Source organism: Myxocyprinus asiaticus, chromosome 3 (genome assembly GCF_019703515.2).
Source record: "Myxocyprinus asiaticus isolate MX2 ecotype Aquarium Trade chromosome 3, UBuf_Myxa_2, whole genome shotgun sequence".
Classification (NCBI taxonomy): Eukaryota; Metazoa; Chordata; class Actinopteri; order Cypriniformes; family Catostomidae; genus Myxocyprinus; species Myxocyprinus asiaticus.
The window spans coordinates 45,810,570-45,832,170 of record NC_059346.1 but is presented as its reverse complement, the minus strand read 5'-3'; the positions used below and the strand labels follow the sequence as shown (position 1 = coordinate 45,832,170).

General features: G+C 44.5%; 1 protein-coding gene across 5 annotated transcripts in view; it reads left to right on the top strand.

Moving 5' to 3' along the window:
• The window catches only part of kcnt1b (potassium sodium-activated channel subfamily T member 1b), a 130,397-nt gene that overhangs the window by 69,119 nt on the left and 39,677 nt on the right, over positions 1-21,601 (top strand). For all 5 annotated transcript variants that reach the window (XR_007893651.1, XR_007893650.1, XR_007893653.1 and 2 more), the window contains 6 exons: positions 1,966-2,058; positions 9,518-9,566; positions 9,693-9,752; positions 10,526-10,600; positions 11,125-11,208; positions 16,747-16,841. Coding sequence is in view for 1 of the 5 variants with exons in the window: in XM_051660709.1 (XP_051516669.1) it covers positions 1,966-2,058; positions 9,518-9,566; positions 9,693-9,752; positions 10,526-10,600; positions 11,125-11,208; positions 16,747-16,841 (456 nt within the window). In the remaining 4 variants the exon portion in view is untranslated. The remainder of the gene's footprint in view (positions 1-1,965; positions 2,059-9,517; positions 9,567-9,692; positions 9,753-10,525; positions 10,601-11,124; positions 11,209-16,746; positions 16,842-21,601) is intronic.

Below are 21,601 nucleotides of genomic sequence, written 5' to 3'. Positions count from 1 at the left end.
AAGAGCCCACACTGCATTCGAATGGCAGGTGGCACCGAGTACAGAACTTTGCAGGGTTGTGGTTTGCAATGTGTATATATATATTTATGAGCTATGCCCCAAGACTTTGATAAGAGGAAAAGAAGCCCATGAATGCAGTGCTTGGACAGTGCATTTGCACCGTTTGCAGGAATGACGCCGCAGTTGTGGCACCTGTACAGCATGTTTGCTCTAATTCCATTTGTGCTGCTTAGGGATGTTTTGAGCCAATGGAAGAAGCACCATGGTTGTGTTTTCTAGCAACTTAAATGTTTGCCATCTTTGGTTCCTTGGAAGGTAACGGTGAAGTCTTGGAGTGATACCTAGATAGTGAAAGCAAGAGGAAAACCTGTGAACAATCCCGTTGAAAGGATTTTAGATGGGCTCTCGTAGAAACCTACTGGAAGTAATATTGGTGAAATCCTGGCGGATGGATTGAATAGTTCATTTTTGTTTCTCTCGCTTTCAAAAAATAAAAATGGAACTCTAATGGCATGAAGCCGGAACGGCGCCTGTAAGCGGAGGCAAAGTTTAGATAAGAGAACATATGAGCAGTCGTAGAGAGCTGTTTCACATGTATAAAGAGCCAGAGCAGCCATTTTGCAGAAGCAACTTCATGTTGCTCCGGCAAATGGAGCATAGAAAGAAAGACAGAGTAAAAAATATAACACATAACATGGTAGTCAAGTCAAGTTATTCTCTCTTTAATCGTTATGTTTTTTTTATTTTTTTGTAGTGCTCATTTAGTTTTAGATTTGTTTTTGCTTTTTGCAATCTGACGTATTTTTATTATTTAAGGAAAATATTTTTGTCAGCTAGTTTATGTCTTAAAGTGTTTATAGTTAGTGTTAATAATCTTTTGATGCAAATTGGTGTCCCCAATCTAACCAGTCAGACCGAAGGGGAATGCCACCAAAATTGCATTGAAAAAAATTAGGCCCCATTTAGTTTAGTTCCTCTCAATAACAGCCACAAAAACCATTCAGGGACAGTGGAGCAGTGTGTGTGTGTGTGTGTGGGGGGGGGGGGGTGTACATGTTTAACCTCCATTGTGGGGACCAACTGTCCCCAAAAGGATAGTTAAAACTGAGATCACCTATGGTTGGTGCTTAACAAGGAAATGTTGTTATGTTACAAACTGGTAATTACAATGGTATTATGCTATAAATGTGGTTTATGAGGACATTTCTAGTGTACCATAATTCAAATCGCTTAAAAACATACTAAACGATGTTTTATTGAAAATGTAAAAATGCAGAAAGTTTTTTGTGAGGGTTAGGTTTAGGGGTAGGGTTAGGGGATAGAATCTATAGCTCGTACAGTATAAAAATCATTATGTCTATGGAGAGTCCTCATAAGGATAGCCGCACCAACATTTGTGTGTGTGTTTGTGTGCGTGCGTGCGTGTGTGTGTGTGTGTGTGTGTGTGTGCATGCGTGTGTGTGGGCAGGTTTAAGTGGTTTACGAGGACTTTTTTTTAGGTTACAAACTGGTAATTACAAGGGTATTATGCTATAAATGTGGTTATGAGGACATTTCTAGTGTCCCATAATTCAAATCGCTTAAAAATCATACTAAACAATGTTTTTTTTTTAAATGTAAAAATGCAGAACGTTTTTGGTGAGGGTTAGGTTTAGGGGTAGGGTTAGGGTTAGGGGATAGAATCTATAGTTTGTACAGTATAAATTCGTACATTATGTCTATGGAGAGTCCTCATAAGGATAGCCGCACCAACATATAGTGTGTGTGTGTGTGTGTGTGCATGTATGGTGTGTGGAAGCATGCTGGGAAAGGAGAGGCCGCCCTGCTAGCAGCAATCAAAAGATAGAGGCCATTTCATGCTGTCATTTATGTCAGTGCCAGCAGTCATGTTTCTTCAGCATTTCAACCCTGATGTCTTTCACTTTTATGTCTGTTTGTATTAAGTGCCTGTTATCATGATTATAGGAAACACTGCACAAACATCACAGATGCCCTTTGCAGCAAATCCTGTGCCAACTACACAACAAACCTGACTTCAGATCCCTCACAAATAAACTGGTGAGACACAAAGTGTTTTAACCCCTCTGAGTTACCTGTTGAACTTTTACTGATAGATCACATATCTAACTTATGCACTAGTATTCACTCAGCAGGGTTGGGAAGTAACGGAATACATGTAACGGGAATATGTATTTAAAATACAAAATATAAGTAACTGTATTCCACTACAGTTACAATTTAAATCATTGGTAATTAGAATACAGTTACATACAAAAAGTATTTTGATTACTGAAGAGATTACTTTGCATTTTATTGTCATTTGTTTCATTTAATATTTAGTCCTTTCAGATGGAAAACATTTATACATATAAATGATGCGATCCAAAGTGCATTTGAACAGCGGTGAAACACTTTCTTATGATGTTTTACATTCATACGAGCAGACAGAAAAGTAAGTTTGGAGCAGAAGAAATAGAAATAAACCATGTGTAAATTGTCAGCTTTACGCTAAGCTAAAATGCTATTTCTAGCCATTTTACATGCACGTTACCAGGCACGATCATATTTTTTATCAAGAAAATTCATGTTAGATACTTAATTTCTTTTTTTCCAGTAAGATCTTTGATATTAGGGCAAAAATCATATTTTTGATAATAATTTTTGTATTGTTTTCCTGTAAAAAATATCTAAAAATCCTTAAAACAAGGTCAGTTAGATTTATCTTGTTTTAGAAACAACACTGCATAAGATACTTAGGTTTTTCAGGGAATGTATTTTTAACGTGTGTATTTTGTCTTACTGTACTGGCAGAGTTTTTATAGTCAAAACAAGTGAAACAATCTGCCAGTGCTGAAGAAGTAATCCAAAGTATTTAGATTACAATACTGACTTTGAATAATCTAACGGAATATGTTACAAATTACATTTTACAGCATGTAATCTGAGTGGAATACATTTCAAAAGTATCCCTCCCAGCCCTGTCACCCAGTAAAGTGTTTGATCTTAAATATTGTCGACAAGTGAATTTTTTTTCCTGTGTTAACTTATTTCCTATTAAAACAGGAATTTTAGGGTGGGACGTATTTTTAAATAGCAAATTGCCTTTATTTACATCACAGCCATGGACCATGATTTGCTACTTGCTACAGCTTGCCAGAAAAGGTGATTTTAGTGGGAGGGGCATTTTCATTCTCTAGACCATTTGATTGGACAAAAATTTGAATATGCCTCTGAGTGCAAGATCATTTTTCAATATATTTGGGTCTGTTTTCCTGGAAGATAAAGACTGTACATTTTAAATGTGTATATCTACTGAAAGTAAATTTTTCAACATTCAAATGTACACTAGTTGACCTCAGAGCTAACATACATTGACAATAGCCACAGAACGTCATGGTTACTTTCGTAACCTCCGTTCCCTGATGGAGGGAACGAGACGTTGTGTCAATGTAGTGACACTAGGGGTCACTCTTGGGAGCCCCAAACACTGCTGATCTTTTTTTTTTAAAGGCCAATGAGAATTGGCGAGTGGAATTTGCATGCCACTCCCCCGGACATACGGGTATAAAAGGAGCTGGTATGCAACCACTCATTAATTTTTTGTGCTGAGATAAGGTCCTGGCCATTTCAGCAGGTATTTCAGCGTTGTGACAAGAGGGACTCAACGTCTCATTCCCTCCATCAGGGAACGGAGGTTACGAAAGTAACCATGACGTTCCCTATCTGTCACTCACTCGACGTTGTGTCGATGTAGTGACACTAGGGGTCCCTATAAAAAATGGCACAACTAACTGAACTGTGTTACGTGAAGTGGCGGTGTGTGATGGGCAGACTGCTGTGTGCCTCGTAGCCAGCGCACCAGGCCATCACGTAACCTCCCCCAACGTTCTTTATGAGCTTTGAACAGTCCTTAAGGAACAAGTCGACTGCCCAGCGAATAGGTGGACAGACTAGCCCAGTCGAGGCCTCTTTTCCTTCTCTTTTCTCCCCAAAAAGAGTGGAATTTATTAACTGACTGGGAGCCCTAAGTGTCTACGTCGGGGGGGTCACTCCCAAGGGGAAGACACCGCGGAGACCACACCCAGCCCAAAAGGGGGGGGGGATATTTTTAGTGGAAATACATCACATGGTCTTTACTGAGCCTTGTCGGAAGTATGTCATGTGGAGAGGTCCCATGGTAGGTCCTACCCAAAGGAGGAGGAGTTTCTACAAAGCATGGCGACCGGGGGCAGAGGGGCCCCTGCCCAAGGAAGACGCAATTTACCGACAGGGAAACGATTTTGTGGAAAATATCACATGGGGTTGCCTTCGGGGGAACCAGCACATGCGGAGCACCTACCTCAGTACAGGGCCTCATTAGCGCATTACTGAGCCGGCAGAGAGTTTCTCCGCAAACTCAACTGTCACAGGGCTAAGGAGGAAAGTCATCCAGGGAACACAGTCTGTGAACACTACTGGGAGTCAAGAGTGCACGTCTTCCCCTCAAGGGAGGGGAAAGGCACTATGTGCAAGCGGTACACCGGGCCAGTTGTCCCAGAACTTACCTGCTTGTGCCTGCCACTACTCAGGATGAGACCGGCTCAACCCGGAGATTTTAGAACCTCGCAAAGGTGTTGGGTGCTGCACAGCCCGCTGCTCTGCAGATGTCTGCCAAAGAGGCGCCACTGGCCAGGGCCCAGGAGGCCACCACACTCCTGGTAGAGTGGGCTCATAACCTTGCAAGGGGTGGCACGTCCTGAGCCTGATATGCCATCGTGATGGCGTCAATGACTCAGTGGGCAATCCTCTGTTTAGAGACAGCGCTTCCTTTCCGCTGTCCACCAAAGCAGACAAAGAGCTGCTCGGAGCTTCTAAAGCTCTGCGTGCGATCCAAATAGATGCGTAAAGCTTGCACTGGACACAGCAACGCCAAGGCTGGAACTGCTTCCTCCTGGGGCAGCACTTGCAGGTTTACCACCTGATCCCTAAAAGGTGTCGTGGGAACTTTGGGCACATAGCTCGGTCGTGGTCTCAGGATCATGTGAGAGTAACCTGGACCGAACTCCAGGCACGATTCACTAACAGAGAATGCCTGCAGAGTCCCCTACCCTCTTGATGGAAGTGAGCGCAGTCAGGAGGGCAGTCTTCAAAGAGAGTGCCTTAAGCTCAGCTGACTCCAAGGGCTCAAAGGGAGCTCCCCATAGACCCTGAAGGACTACAGAGAGGTCCCACGGGGGGACGAGGCGTGGACTAGAGGGGTTCAACCTCCTAGCGCCTCTCAGGAACCTGATGATCAAGTCAGGCTTCCCCAAGTACTTACCATCTACCGCATTGTGATGAGCCGAAATAGCAGCTACATACACCTTCAAGGTGGAGGGGGACAGCCGCCCCTCCAACCTCTCCTGCAGAAAGGAAAGCACCGATCTGACTGCGCATCTCTGGGGTCTTCGCGTCGGGAAGAACACCACTTAGTGAACAGATGCCACTTCAAGGCATACAGGTGCCTCGTAGAGGGAGCCCTAGCCTGAGTGATCGTGTCTACCACTGTGGGTGGTAGGCCACTTAAGTCCTCCATGTCCCGTACAAGGGCCAGACATGGAGATTCCAGAGGTCTGGTCGTGGGTGCCAGATGGTGCCCCGTCCCTGAGAAAGAAGGCCCTTCGTCAGGGGAATTTGCCGGGGGGGGGGGCTGTCACGAGGAGCGTGAGATGCGAGAACCATGTCTGGGTGGGCCAGTAGGGTGCTACTAGGATGGCTTGTTCCCCAGTAGGCTCACTGGGGGAAACACATACTTGCATAGTCCAGGGGGCCAGCTGTGTGCCAACGCGTCTATACCTAGAGGTGCCTTGGTCAGGGCGTACCAAAGCGGGCAGTGGGAGGATTCCCGGGAAGCAAACAGGTCTACCTGTGCTCGACCGAATCGACTCCAAATCAGCTGGACCACCTGAGGGTGGAGTCTCCACTCTCCCCTGAGGGTAACCTGACGTGACAGCACGTCTGCTGCGGTGTTGAGGTCGCCCCGGGATGTGAGTGGCTCGTAGCGACTTGAGGCACTGCTGACTCCAGAGGAGGAGATGGCGGGTGAGTTGTGACATGCAGTGGGAGCGTAGACCGCCTTGGCGGTCCAAGGGCTGAAGAGGCGGCGACAGACCGGTGTGATGGTCACGCGATGTGTCCCGCGACGCCATGCCCATCTCGGGACTCGAGTCTGAAGCCAGTGCTGAAGCGGTCTCATATGCATCAACCCGAGCGGTGTGGCCGCCGCTGAGGACCTGCCATATGCCCCAGGAGGCTCTGAAAGTGTTTCAGTGGAACCGCTGTTCTCCATCTGAACGCCTTCAGACAGTTCAGCACCGACTGTGCGTGCTCGTTCATGAGGCGCGCTGTCATCGAGACTGAGTCCAACTCCAAACAGAGAAAAGAGATGCTTTGAACCGGGGAGAGCTTGCTCTTTTCCCAGTTGACCCGAAGCCCCAGTCAGCTGAGGTGCCGAAGCACGCGACCCCTGTGTGCACACAGTAACTCTCAAGAGTGAGCTAGGATCAGCCAGTCATCGAGATAGTTGAGGATGCGGATGCCCACTTCCCTTAGCGGGGCAAGGGCTGCCTCTGCGACCTTCGTGAAGATGCGAGGGGACAGGGACAGGCCGAAGGGGAGGACCTTGTACTGGTACGCCTGGCCTTCGGAGGCAAACCGCAGGAAGGGTTTATGTCAAGGTAAGACCGAGACGTGGAAGTACACATCCTTCAGGTCTACCGCTGCGAACCAATCTTGATGCCGGACGCTTGCTAGAATGTGCTTTTTCGTCAGCATCTTGATCTGGAGTCTGTGCAAAGCCCGTTTTAGTACTCGTAGGTCCAGGATTGGTCGCAACCCACCGCCTTTCTTTGGTACGATGAAGTAAGGGCTGTAGAACCCTTTCTTCATCTCGGCTGGAGGGACAGGCTCTATCGCGCCCTTGCGCAGAAGGGTAGTGATCTCCGCCGGCAAGGTAGCGGTGTTCTCGCCCTTCACCGAGGTGAAGCGGACGCCGCTGAAGCGGACGGTCCGGACCAGCCATCATGACGGGTTGGAAAACACGAGCCACACGCCCAAACTTCGGGCGAGGGGGACCAAGGGAATGATCACGTCGGACGTACCGGCGGGTGGGGCCTTGCAGCAAGGTGGAGCTCGAGGTGCCACGTCAAGGGGATCCGAGCCCCATGACCGTGCTGAATCCAGGGACATCGAAGCACTCACCTGGCTCCTGCAGCCCACCATAAGATTGGCAGAAGGGGGGTGAGGAGGAGTCTCGTCCCCATAGTCAACCAGACCCAATCTCGTGTGGGCGTGTTTGTGCCACAGCTGGGCGCATAGGGGCAGGGGACCACCGCTGGAGCGCCATACCTGTAAAGATGAGACGGTGAACGGTAGTTGTGAAGACGGCCGTGCACACCAGACATGTGACCCAGGGAACAAGGAAACTGCCTTTTTGCTGAACTTTTGGGTACCGCAGCCTCTTGGGCATGCGGCGCAATTAAATGAAAATGAAACAAAAGATTCTCCTCCCGGCCCTCCACATGGGGATGGAGTGGTCTGCTTACCAGCTCCAGTGTAGCAGGTCTCCTTGCCCCTGGGTCGCCCATCTCGGGTGCTTCGAAGCCTTCCTCGGGTTCTTAGTGGCCGGCCGTGAGATGGGTGGCGTCTGCTTACTGCACTATGCTCTACGCTGGGGCCGGGCCATGGGAGCGGGCTGCAGCAGAGCCGATGTCGTTGCAGCAGGAGGATGCCCTTGGCGATGAGCAGATTGGGTGTGGGGTCTTGCGCCGCGCCGGGGCAGGATGTGACGTATGGCCTCCGTCTGCTGCTTCACCGCTGAGAACTGCTGGGCAAAGTCCTCGACGGTGTCGCCGAATAGGCCAACCTGGGAGATGGGGGCATCAAGGCACCGTGCCTTGTCAGCCTCTCGCATCTCAACGAAGTTGAGGTGGCGCTCCTGGACCATGAGGGCGGACATCATCTGCCAGAGTGACCACGCCGTGACTTCCGTCGCCCGGGGAGCGAGGTCGGTCGCCGAGCACAGTTCCTGCATCAATCCCGGGTTAGAACTACCCTCGTGCAGTTCTTTTAGCGCCTTGGCTTGGTATACTTGCAGGAGAGCCATGGCATGCAGGGCGGAGGCGGCTTGTCCAGAGGCGCTGTAGGCCTTAGCCATCAGGGACGATGTAAACCTACAGGCCCTGGATGGGAGTTTCGGGTGCCCAAGCCAGGTGGCGGTGCTCTGCAGACATAAGTGCACTGCGAGCACTTTATCCACCTGGGGGATCACCGAATACCCCCGGCCGCTCTGCCATTGAGGGTAGCGAGAGCGGGGGATCTTGTCAGCTCCTCATGCACTTCCGGGAAGAAAGGAATGGGGGTGGGGTGCGGCTGTGAGCAGCGCCTTGAGCCCAGGAACCAATCATCGAGCCGCGAGGTTTCCGAGGAGAATGGAGGGTTCCGCCCGGGAAAGCATGTCCATCATTTCCGCATCAGCCTGGGACTGGGCGACCATTCCCGGAGGAGGAAGCCCAGTCGAAGCCTATGCATCTGACTGGACGAGCCCACTCTCCGATGCAGCGCTCAATTACTCATCCTCTTCCCGGGCTCTGAACGAGGGGTCTAACTTGCCCTGAGACGAGCCGGCGATCTCGTCCGAGTGCGCGATTGGGGCAAGCAAGCGTGCTGGGGAATGGGAGGTCCATGGGGGGATACCCGACGGAGGTGGTCCCATTGAGGTCCCCAAATCGCCCCCAGTGCTAACCGGCACGGCCTCATACCGTAGGTAGAAGGATCGAGGCGGGGAGCCGCTGGGGTGGCTTGCTTTCTTACGAATGCAAGCCGCGACCGCAACATTTCCATGGTCATGTTCTCGCAATAAGGACATGATCCATCCACGAATGATGTCTCCACGTGGGCAGTGCCCAGACACGTAAGACAGCAATCGTGGCCGTCAGAAGCGGAGAGATAACGACCACAACCAGGAATAACACACAAACAGAAAGGCATCTTTAAAAAGACACGTCTTTAAAAAGACGTTCCGTGTTTGCCGCTCTTTCAGAAAGAAAATATACTCTATTAGAATATATTCTTTTAAATGTTCTGCCGAAGCGTCCAGGGGCATTCTCTGCAAACCACAGATGCAGAGGGGGAGAAGCCGCTGAAATGCGCCGTAAGATCCAGCAGAGAGAGGTGAATGAATTCGGCGGATGAATTCAGCTCAATGAATAGAACTGCTCGGCTCCGAAGAGAAAATCTGAATGAGTGGTTGCATACCAGCTCGTTTTATACCCGTATGTCCGGGGGAGTGGCATGCAAATTCCACTCGCCAATTCTCATTGGCCTTTTAAAAAAAAGATCAGAGGTGTTTGGGGCTTCCAAGAGTGACCCCTAGTGTCACTACATTGACACAATATCGAGCGAGTGACAGAGAGGGAACTCCAGTTTTGATTTCATGACATCTTTAATCTGGATATTTTATCTACTTTCTTGTGTGTTTCTTGTGCTGTATTTCTTGAAGGGAGTTAATATTTTGGGTAAATAGAAGGGTTCCTGTATGGGCAATACAGGTAGATATACTATCACATTTCACATTTGTTAATGACAGGATTTAAACATATTTTCTGAAATTACATTATTACTGCTGTTAATCTGTCAAATTATGATTATGTGTGCTGTATTTTCCTGCACTTCAGGTGACAGTGGCCTTAATTAGCTTCTTGCAAGCAATGCTCCTGGTGTATCTGAGCTACAAAGTAAGATTGCTGTCATTCTTTTACTGCCCTTGTGAGCATTTTAACAATTTATCCCAATTAAATTTGACCATTTCAGTTGTTTTGGGATTACTAAGGCATTACTTTGCATTTAGATCACCCTTTAATGGGAGGTGGTAGTCACCCCTGAGATAATAAAATAACCTTAAAATGTCTGTCTTTTGGAGATCATTAATCTTTACTGTAAACAAAGGCGGCATCCAATTTGCATACAGTAGGCTACTTAAACTACATACTTAACATATGTATTTTGCTGGTGATGGTAAAGAACATACTTTTGGGTGTATAAGTATGCCAGTATCGGCACATACTACTTAGCCATAAAACTGTGACAAGATACCACAGATTCCCTTGTCATGTACATCTTGTGTTTGTATATAATAATCATGAAAATCTACCTAAATTCATTACCTCACTAATCATTTTTACTTAACCTTAGGTTTAAAAGCTATTGTGAAACAGGAAGATATTTAGAACAACTTGAAAAAGCATGCACGGATGCACACTTCAAAAATCCATTGGCAACAGTATGCCATCTGGGCACCTTTAGCATACTACTGTATTTTCAGTCTACTGTGTTTTTGGACGCACAAAATCTAATCTTGCATATGTACTAAGTGAATTGGGATGCAGCCAGAGAGTTTTTTTTTTTTTTTGTTCTTACATTGTGATAGGACTAAAATTGGAATTGTGGGAGTTTATAATGACAGTGCTATGCTTCTGTAGCATAATTTGTATTTTTTATATCGGTTTAGGGGAACATTTGGGAGCAGATTTTCCAAATCTCCTTTATCATTGAGATGATCAATACAGTGCCATTCATTATTACAGTAAGTGATCATAATATCTGGTGAATGCAGAAGCACATATGCATTTGTTGTATCCATACAACTGTTTATTTACAATTTATAGTAATTACTGCATATTATTGTGATTGATAATTATATGAGTGGCCATTGACATGTGAAAGCTAATTGTGAGAGGAAATGATTATGTAACAATTAGTCAATCAACTAATAGCCATTTTTCGACCAGCCATCTGTTTAAGTGGAAACAAATTAAACGGTTTTAATTCCTTTTGTGCCAATGGCTTCACAAATGCCATAGCTATTGATTGAACACAACACAACATTTTTTTTAATTACATGTTTATAAATGCTGCCATTACTTTTATAGGGAAGTTTAGTGTCTTGTACTAGTTTGTTGAGGAGATAGAAACCCTATCATTTTTTGACTCTTGCTGGTTATGTGGAACATGCATGTTTCCTCAAAAGGTTAATAGTTTTCACAGACTGGATGCACAATATACAGTACAGATGCAATCATCCAGTCTGAACACAGTGTTTCTTTGCAGATATTCTGGTCTTCACTGAGGAACATATTTGTTCCTGTGTTCCTTAACTGTTGGCTTGCCAAATCAGCACTGGAAAACATGATTGTAAGTAGTCTGTGCATTACATTCCAGATTTAATGATATTAAGATAAATAGTCTAAAATATTATTGTTGAATATCTATTAAATTAACATGTTATCACATTTTTGGGAAGCTGTTCATCTTATATACTTCATTATGCACTTAACACAAATGAGAACGAATCAAAAATGAGCAGAAAAGAATAGTGTGCCAGCCCCCCCGCCCCCCCACCAGATGGTTGTGTCAAATGGCCAGGGAGAACCTGGCAGGGTTACACCAAAATGTAACTTCAAACTGTTTTTTATATTATAATAATTTTTTTTATGGTAATTTTATTTATTCTTTTTTTTTATCGCTTAAAATCATAAATATTTTCTGTCCATATTCCTGAAAGAGAAAGACTACATGTAAAATGGTTTTATATGCTAAAAGGGAATGTTTTCAACATTTAGGAGTAAATAGTATATAGATGACAAAACTCATGGAGTCCTTAAGATTTCTTGTTAACCCTATTACACCTTAAAGTTACTTTAATAGATTATTATTCAGAAACATATTAAAGAAATTAGTAAAATTGAGGACTGATTCCTTGGGCTTTACACAGTAATGAGTATCTCACATGCAGCTGAGCAGTAAAACTATTGAGTAATCACGTTTCCTTGTTTTTGCTCCATTAAGGTCAGAACAATAGATTAATTAGTTATTTGCAGAATACTAGACCTTCATTTTACAATGAATTGAAGATAGTGAAGGTTAAGTTCACTTTATTTTGTGTTATTTGCTCTATGCAACTTCTATGCATTTCAGAATTTTACAGTTTTGGTAATAAATTAAGCAGGTTTACGCATCATTAACGTGAAACCAAACCTTGAGTTTCTTGAATTCAAGCAGATGGATGGAGGGCTCCAGACTAACATTTGTGTGCAGTAGCACCGGTGCAACCAAGTTCTGCAGTGTGTGCATCAGCACCTGATTTGGTAGCACCAGTGAATTTTATTTTGTTTTTTTTTTTGTTTTTTGTTTGTAATAAGGGACAGATACTAATAACAAAAATTAATATTATTTTGATTAATATTATTTTATATATAAGTGCATTTACTAATAGTATTGCATATTTTGTCACTATGAAATGCACATTTGACAGTAAACATTAATTTTGAGTTGGGATGCAGATGTAACTGTAAAAATGTAAAATGTAAAAAAGTTCATTATTATATATACCTAGTTTATATATGGCAAAATTTAAATATTCTGAGTCTTACTAAGACTGTGATTCCTACTGGACCTGGTTAAGTACTCTCTTCACGTGATTGAGTAATCTCTTGTAATTTCTGAAGGCAAACCACACCAGTTACTTTTTCCTACAATAAAAGAGAATTAGAACAGATTTGACTGAAGGGAAACTCATAGCTTGGTCCATAAAAATTATGAAAAATTATATGGTTCTTCCATACATAGTTCCTCCATAATACAGTGGTATTTGTAATTATACCACAAATATACGATAAGACCATATATGGCTCATAACAACCATAGTAACTCCTATAAAACAAGCTAATCCATTTTTGTTATGTAAATACATACAAAACTATAGATTTAGAAACTATAAATACAAAATATTAAATGTTTGAAACTGCCATAGTAACAGAAATAAATTAGCCTATATTCCCTCACTCTTTAATGAAGCTATTTACAAAATATAATTAGAATGACCACATGCTTGCAAAATACAGAGGGATGAAGAGAGAGAGCAGACAACAATGCAGGGAAGTTGAATGGATTCTCAAGAAGAATATTAGGCTATTTTACGAAGCCTTCGGTGCACAGCATTGATACTGTTAAGAATGGTACCAGTGGTGTAGTCCTACCAAAAAAAAGTGGTTTACTATTGCTCTGTTCCTGTTTGTTATGGGGGTGTCTGTTACAACAGACTGTACTTTACTGTTACTGTAGACTGCGTAATCTGCGTATAGAGAGTTGCGGAACTGCAACTCTGTACATATCATGAATGGGTCATCCCTAAAATTTGGTGACATTCCGGCTTTGAAACTTTTGAAACATAAAACATACTGTAGTTTTATAAGTTTCTTCATGTTTTATCATTACAGGGACATATTAAAGATTGTATTAGTCATACTGGTTAAGCTAAATAAAAAAATAAAAAATCAGATGTCCATACAGTTAAATGGGCAGCATCAGGGTGGACAATAACAGGGTGGACATTCAGTGGATAAATGAGCCATTACATGGTCTGTGATTGATATCTAGGAAACATATTTGTAAACTAATATTTATGATTTTATTTCTGTTAACATAAATACTGTATATTGAAATTGTAGAATTATATTAATTTCCCATATACAGTTGTGCTCAAAAGTTTGCATACCCTGGCAGAAATTTTGAAATTTTGGCATTGATTTTGAAAACATGACTGATCATGCAAAAAACTAATAAACTATCTAAGGATAGTGATCATATGAAGCCATTTATTATCACATAGTTGTTTGGCTCCTTTTTAAATCATAATGATAACAGAAATCACCTTAATGGCCCTGATCAAAAGTTTACATACCCTTGAATGTTTGGCCTTGTTACAGACACACAAGGTGACACACACAGGTTTAAATGGCAAAAGGTTAGTTTCCCACACCTGTGGCTTTTTAAATTGCAATTAGTGTCTGTGTATAAATAGTCAATGAGTTTGTTAGCTCTCATGTGAATGCACTGAGCAGGCTAGATACTGAGCCATGGGGAGCAGAAAAGAACTGTCAAAAGACCTGCGTAACAAGGTAAAGAAACTTTATAAAGATGGGAAAAGGATATAAAAAGATATCCAAAGCCTTGAAAATGCCAGTCAGTACTGTTCAATCACTTATTAAGAAGTGGAAAATTCAGGGATCTCCTGATACCAAGCCAAGGTCAGGTAGACCAAGAAAGATTTCAGCCACAACTGGCAGAAGAATTGTTCGGGATACAAAGAAAAACCCACAGGTAACCTCAGGAGAAATACAGGCTGCTCTGGAAAAAGACGGTGTTGTTGTTTCAAGGAGCACAATATGACGATACTTGAAAAAAATGAGCTGCATGGTCGAGTTGCCAGAAAGAAGCCTTTACTGTGCCAATGCCATAAAAAAGCACAGTTAAAATATGCCCGACAACACCTTGACACGCCTCACAGCAGTGACGAGACCAAAATAGAGCTTTATGGTCACAACCATGAGAGGGGTCAACAAGGCCTATAGTGAAAAGAATACCATCCCCACTGTGAAGCATGGTGGTGGCTCACTGATGTTTTGGAAGTGTATGAGCTCTAAAGGCACGGGGAATCTTGTGAAAATTGATGGCAAGATGAATGCAGCATGTTATCAGAAAATACTGGCAGACAATTTGCATTCTTCTGCACGAAAGCTGCGCATAGGACACTCTTGGACTTTGTAGCATGACAATGACCCTAAGCACAAGGCTAAGTTGACCCTCCAGTGGTTACAGCAGATAAAGGTGAAGGATCTGGAGTGGCCATCACAGTCTCCTGACCTTAATATCATCGAGCCACTCTGGGGAGATCTCAAACGTGCAGTTCATGCAAGATGACCAAATACTTTGCAACCTGGAGGCATTTTGCCAAGACTAATGGGCAGCTATACCACCTGCAAGAATTTGGGGCCTCATAGACAACTATTACAAAAGACTGCACGCTGTCATTGATGCTAAAGTGGGCAATACACAGTATGAAGAACTAAGGGTATGCAGACTTTTGAACAGGGGTCATTTCATTTTTTTCATTGTTGCCGTGTTTTGTTTTATGATTGTGCCATTCTGTTATAACCTACAGTTGAATATGAATCCCATAAGAAATAAAAGAAATGTGTTTTGCCTGCTCGCTCATGTTTTCTTTAAAAATGGTACATATATTACCAATTCTCCAAGGGTATGCAAACTTTTGAGCACAGCTGTATCTTCCCATAATAGGGTGGACATGTTATGCTTGACCACATATGACTAACACCACAAAATAAAGCAAAAATGCGTGCAGTGTGAACGTCCCCTACTTAACTTAAAATGAAAAATGCTTTAATACAACGACCAGGAAGAAGAGAGAAAGGGAGAGAAAAGGCTTAACATGAAAATAGTGTATTTCTCATTGGATTAGTCTCATTGTTTTGGCAGTAAATAGTGTGTATCATAAGGGAAATGTAATAAAATCATGTTAAGTGTTTTAACTAAACCTACTGTACTTCAATTAATGCAGTAATGCAGTTTTTCTTACCTCTCTCTCTCTCTTCCAGAACGAGCTCTGAAATATGCAATAAAATGTAATGGCATGTCATGAATAGGTGCGTTTACTGGTGTTTTAAAATCCCAGTGGTGGGAAACAATTAACATGCATTCGAATGCTATATGATTTTGACAAAATTATCTTGCTTCTGACAGAAAGCATGCGCTGGTTGTCACTGATTTTTCCCCCAGTCTGTCAAGTGAAGCATCCATGTAAAGCAACAACCGTTATCTCACACAACTCATGCGAAATGATGTGTGTGTTTCAGGTCCATTTCTCTCAATTTGTGAAACATTCTCAGCAGTTTGGGTGTGATGTGCTAAAATACGGGACGCGTATGGATTTAATTCAGAATGCAATTTTGTCCCTTAATTACGGGATGATTCCTTATTTTACTGGACGTTTGGCATATTTCGTTAATTAATTTTACCTGATACTGCTTCAGCGTGAGGGTGACTCTCTCTCTCCACTCACTGTCATAAATTCCCTCAGTGGATGATGGCGGTGACAGCAGTTTTCAGGGGTGGGGAATGGTAGAATTCAAGTGATAATGCACCAGTAACAACAAAGAATAACAACAGCATCCAATACAGTTAAAGGGAAAATAACACGACAGTAGATTATGGACTTCTGAAGCAGCTAAACAAGTGGGTATACCGAGGGTATTTTCAAATATTGATCCATAGAAGTCGTTATAAGCAAACAGCCCTGGGAAAAAAGTGAGTATACGGTGTATACGTGCGTATGGCACCCGACTACACCACTGGGTTGGACTGTTAAATAATTTTTTTAACTAGATTAATTGTGAGACATTTCCATAACGGGTTGCAACGGTGTGCAGAATTCAAATGGTTTCCGCGACCCATGCTGCGCTTTTGATGATCAGAGCTGTGCGGAAAGCTTGAGTTCGTCCGCAAGGCGCGAGTACATGCCCCACATGTGCGCTCTGCTCTGTTCTCTCTGACCAGGTCCAGGTATGTTTAGTTTCACTTTTGGAGTGCATGCCTTTTGATGTTTCTCCTACACAACAGAAAACTATTAATATGACTGATAAACGCCCCTCATTTGTGACCTAATGCCCCCCTCTCTACTGATTTGCTCTCAGCGCCCCCTGGCATCCTTTGAACGCACCCGTTGAGAAACCCTACTTTAAAACATACACTTACATGGCCAATCTTTCTTTTAGAAATGGCCTTTTACTTTTACCCCAAGTTGCTACATTGTACTTGTCTCAGCATATTCTCAGAAGGAAGATACTGTATGTCTCTGTTTCTGTCCCCTTCTAGAATGATCTCCATCGTGCCATTCAGCGCACACACTCTGCCATGTTCAACCAGGTCCTCATTCTGATCTGTACTCTGCTCTGTCTGGTCTTCACTGGGTAAGCCCTTTGATCTCTTGTCGTCCTGACTGGGCTTTACAGGCCTATATTTAATACAGCAAATTTAACACAGTCAGTCAGCAGAATTAACCATTCCGATCAAAAGTACACAATCAGTTCAGTCCAAAATTTTAGTTTTAAACTGGAGACACTTTCCAAACTAGAAAAGAATATCATTCTTAGATAACAATATACAGGTTTGGGGAGTAACGGATACTATGTAAATAGTTGGTAATCAGAATATAGTTACATTAAAAACGTATTTTTATTACTGAAGAGATTACTTTGCATTTTATTGTCATTAGTTTCATAAAATGTTTTGTTTGTTTTGATGGAATACATCCATATAAATAATGCCATTCGAGGAGTGTTTGAACAGCCTTGAAACATTTTCTCATGTTGTTTTACATTCATGCGAGCAGACAGAGGGTTCTTTCACTCTGTTATTAAAAAAAGGTGGATGTGACTTTATATGATCAGAAGATGATGTCATTGTGTACCCTCTTAGAGCAGCAGAAATAGTTAATCTTGTGTAAATTCATGCGTGAACATTTAGCTTTATGCTAAGTTAAAATGCTATTTCTAGCCCATTCCTTCTAAAAATCCAGGGGGAGGTTCAGAGAATTTATTTTTAACATAAGTGTATTTTGCCTCAGGGATGGGGCACCATCTGGCACCCATGACCAGACCTCTGGAATCTCCATGTCTGGCCCTTGGATGGGACGTGGAAGACCTAAGCGGTCTACCACCCGCGGTGGTAGACATGATCATTCAGGCTAGGGCCCCCTCTACGAGGCGCCTGTATGCCTTTAAGTGGCATCTGTTCGCTAAGTGGTGTTCTTCCCGACGGGAAGACCCCCAGAGATGCGCAGTCAGATCTTGCTTTTTCTTTTTGCGGGAGAGGTTGGAAGGGCGGCTGTCCCCTTCCACCTTGAAGTTGTACGTTGCTGCTATAGCAGCACACCACGACACAGTGGACGGTAAGTCCTTAGGGAAGCACGACCTGATCATCAGGTTCCTAAGAGGCGCCAGGAGGCTGAACCCCTCCAGACTGCGCCTCGTTCCCTCATGGGACCCCTCTGTAGTTCTTCAGGGTCTACAGAGAGCCCCATTTGAGCCTTTGCAGTCAGCTGATCTTAAGACACTCTCCTTGAAGACTGCCCTCCTGACTGCGCTCACTTCCATCAAGATGGTAGGAGACCTGCAAGTGTTCTCTGTCAGTGAGTTTGGTCCAGGCTACTCTCAAGTGATCTTGAGACCCCGACTGGGCTATGTGCCCAAGGTTCCCATGACCCCTTTAAGGGACCAGGTGGTGAAGTTGTGAGCGCCGCCCCAGGAGGAGGCAGACCCAGCCCTGTCGTTGCTGTGTCCGGTGCGCGCTTTATGCATCTATTTGGATCGCACACAGAGCTTTAGAATCTCTGAGCAGCTCTTTGTCTGCTTTGGTGCACAGCGGAAAGGAAGCACTGTCTCCAAGCAGAGGATCACCCACTGGCTCATTGACGCCATAGCTATGGCATATCACACTCAGGACATGCCGCCCCCGGTAGGGCTATAAGCTCATTCTACCAGGGGTGTAGCGGCCTCCTGGGCCCTGGCCAGGGGTGTCTCTCTAACAGACATTTGCAGAGCAGCGGGCTGGGCAACACCCAACACCTTTGCAAGGTTCTACAACCTCCGGGTGGAACCGGTTTCGTCCCAGGTAGTGGCACGCAATACAAGCGGATAAGCCTGGGAAAGCTGGCCAGGTGTATCGCTTGCACATAGCGCCTTTCACCTCCTCTGTGCTGAAGACGTGCGCCATTAATTCCCAGTAGTGTTCACAATCTATGTTCCCTGGTTGACTTCCTCCGAGCTCTGTGGCAGTCGAGTTTTTGGAGAGACTTGCTGCCAGCCCAGTACACGTGCTAACAAAGAGCCCTGTTATGGGGTAGGTGCTCCGCATGTGGCAGTTCCCTGTAAGGTAACCCCATGTGATATATATCTTCCACTAATTTGTTTTCCTGTTGGCAATCTGCATCTTCCTTGGGCAGATTCCCCTCTGCCACAGTCTCCATGTTTGTAGTAACTCCTCCCCCATTGGGTAGGATCTACCATGAGACTCTCCACATGGTCGGCAAGATGTATTTTCCACTTAAATATCCCCCCTCTCTTTGGGCGAGGTGTGGTCTCCGCAGTGTCCTCCCCTTGGGAGGGACACCCCCCGAATAGACCTGGTGGCTCAGTCGGATAATCCCCCTTTTTTTTAGGGAGTGGAAAAAAAGAAGGGGAAAAGAGGCCACGACTGGGTTAGCCTGTCTCTATCTTTTGGGTAGTCGACTTGTCCCCAAAGGGTCATTCGGCACTCATAACTATGTTGGGGGAGGTTACGTGTCAGCCTGGTGCGCTGGCTACGAGGCACACAGTTGTCTGCCCGTCACACACCGCCAGTTCACGTAACACAGTTCAGCCAGTTGCGGCGTTTTGTATAGGGACCCCTAGTGTCACTACATCAACACAACGTTGAGTGAGTGACAGATAGGGAACGTCCTGGTTACTTGTGTAACCTCCGTTCCCTGATGGAGGGAACGAGACATTGTGTCCCTCCTGCCACAACGCTGAACTACCCGCCGAAATGGCCGGACCTTGTCTCGGCTCCTCAGCATAAAACCTGAATGAGTGGTTGCATACCAGCTCCTTTTATACCCGTATGTCCAGGGGAGTGGCATGCAAATACCACTCGCCAATTTTCATTGGTCTTTTATCAAAGACCAGAGGTGTCTCGGGCTCCCAAAAGTGACCCCTAGTGTCACTACATCGACACAACGTCTCGTTCCCTCCATCAGGGAACGGAGGTTACGCAAGTAACCAGGACGTTTGCATGTTTTCGTTATTTTCCAGCAGTACACATTAAATAATAATTTAAGAAACATATTAATAAAATCATAGGTTTAAAAAAATAAAGTTTTATATATATATATATATATATATATATATATATATATATATATATATATATATATATACCGATGCAGCCACAACTTTTAAACCACCTGCCTAATATCGTGTAGGTCCCCCTCATGCCACCAAAACAGCTCTGACTCATCGAGGCATGGACTCCACAAGACTTCTGAAGGTGTCCTGTGGTATCTGGCACCAAGACATTAGCAGCAGATCCTTTAAGTCCTGTTAGTTGTGAAGTGGGGCCTCCATGGATCGGATTTGTTGGTCCAGCACATCCCATAAATGCTCAATCAGATTGAGATCTGGGAAATTTGGAGGCCATGTCAACACCTTGAACTCTTTGTCATGTTCCTTAAACCATTCTTGAACAATTTTTTGCAGTGTGGCAGGGCACATTATCCTGCTGAAAGAGGCCACTGCCATCAGGGTATACCGTTGCCATGAAGGGGTGTACATTGTCTGCAACAATCTTTAGGTAGGTGGTATGTGTCAAAGTAACATCAACATTAATGCCAGGACCCAAGGTTTCCCAGCAGAACATTGCGCTGAGCATCACACTGCCTCCGCCGGCCTGCCTTCTTCCATGGTGCATACTGTTGCCATCTATTCCCCAGATAAAGGATGCACACGCACCCGGCTACCCACATGATCTAAAAGAAAATGTGATTCATCAGACCAGGCCACCTTCTTCCATCGCTCCAGTTCTGATGCTCACGTGCCCATTGTAGGTGCTTTCGGCAGTGGACAGGGTTCAGCATGGGCACTCTGACCAGTCTGCAGCTACGCAGCCCCATATGCAGCAAGCTGCGATGGACTGTGTGTTCTGACACCTTTCTATCATGGCCAGCATTAAGTTTTTCAGCAATTTGTGCTACAGTAGCTCTTCTGTGGGATCAGACCAGACGGGCTTGCCTTTGCTCCCCACGCACATCAATGAGCCTTGGGCGCCCATGACCCTGTCACTGGTTCACCGGTTGTCCTTTCTTGGGCCACTTTTGGTAGGTACTAACCACTGCATACCAGGAACACCCCACAAGACCTGCCGTTTTGGAGGTGCTCTGACCCAGTCGTCTAGCCATCACAATTTGGCCCTTGTCATAGTTGCTCAGATCCTTACGCTTGCCCATTTTCCTGCTTCCAACACATGAAATTCAAGAGCTGACTGTTCAGGGGCCTGGGTAGTTCAGCGAGTACCGACGGTGACTACCACCCCTGGAGTCGTGAGTTCGAATCCAGGGCGTGCAGAGTGACTCCAGCCAGGTCTCCTAAGCAACCAAATTGGCACATGGTGAGTTGTACGTGGATGCCACAGAGAATAGTGTGGGTCTCCACACGCACTACGTCGCTGCGGTAACGCACTCAACAAGACACGTGATAAGATGCGTGGATTGACAGTCTCAGACGCGGAGGCAACTGAGATTCGTCTTCCGCCACCCAGATTGAGGCGAGTCACTACGCCACCACGAGGACTTAGAGCGCATTGGGAATTGGGCATTCCAAATTGGGGAGAAAAGGGGAGAAAAAAAAAGAGCTGACTGTCTACTTCATGCCAAATATATCCCACCCCTTGACAGGTGCCATTGTAACAAGATAATCAATGTTATTCACTTCACCTGTCAGTGGTTTTAATGTTGTGGCTGATCATTGTATATAGTCTAGTTCTTTCTCCAAGAACAGGGGTTTTGAGCCTTTAAAAAAGTTATGTGACTCCCGTTGAACCCTGTTTGTGGAAAGAACCTTGAAATGTTTTTCAAATGGAACTACAAAAAAATATAATGATGCTCAAATATATTTCCAAAATTGTTTCCTCAAGTTAT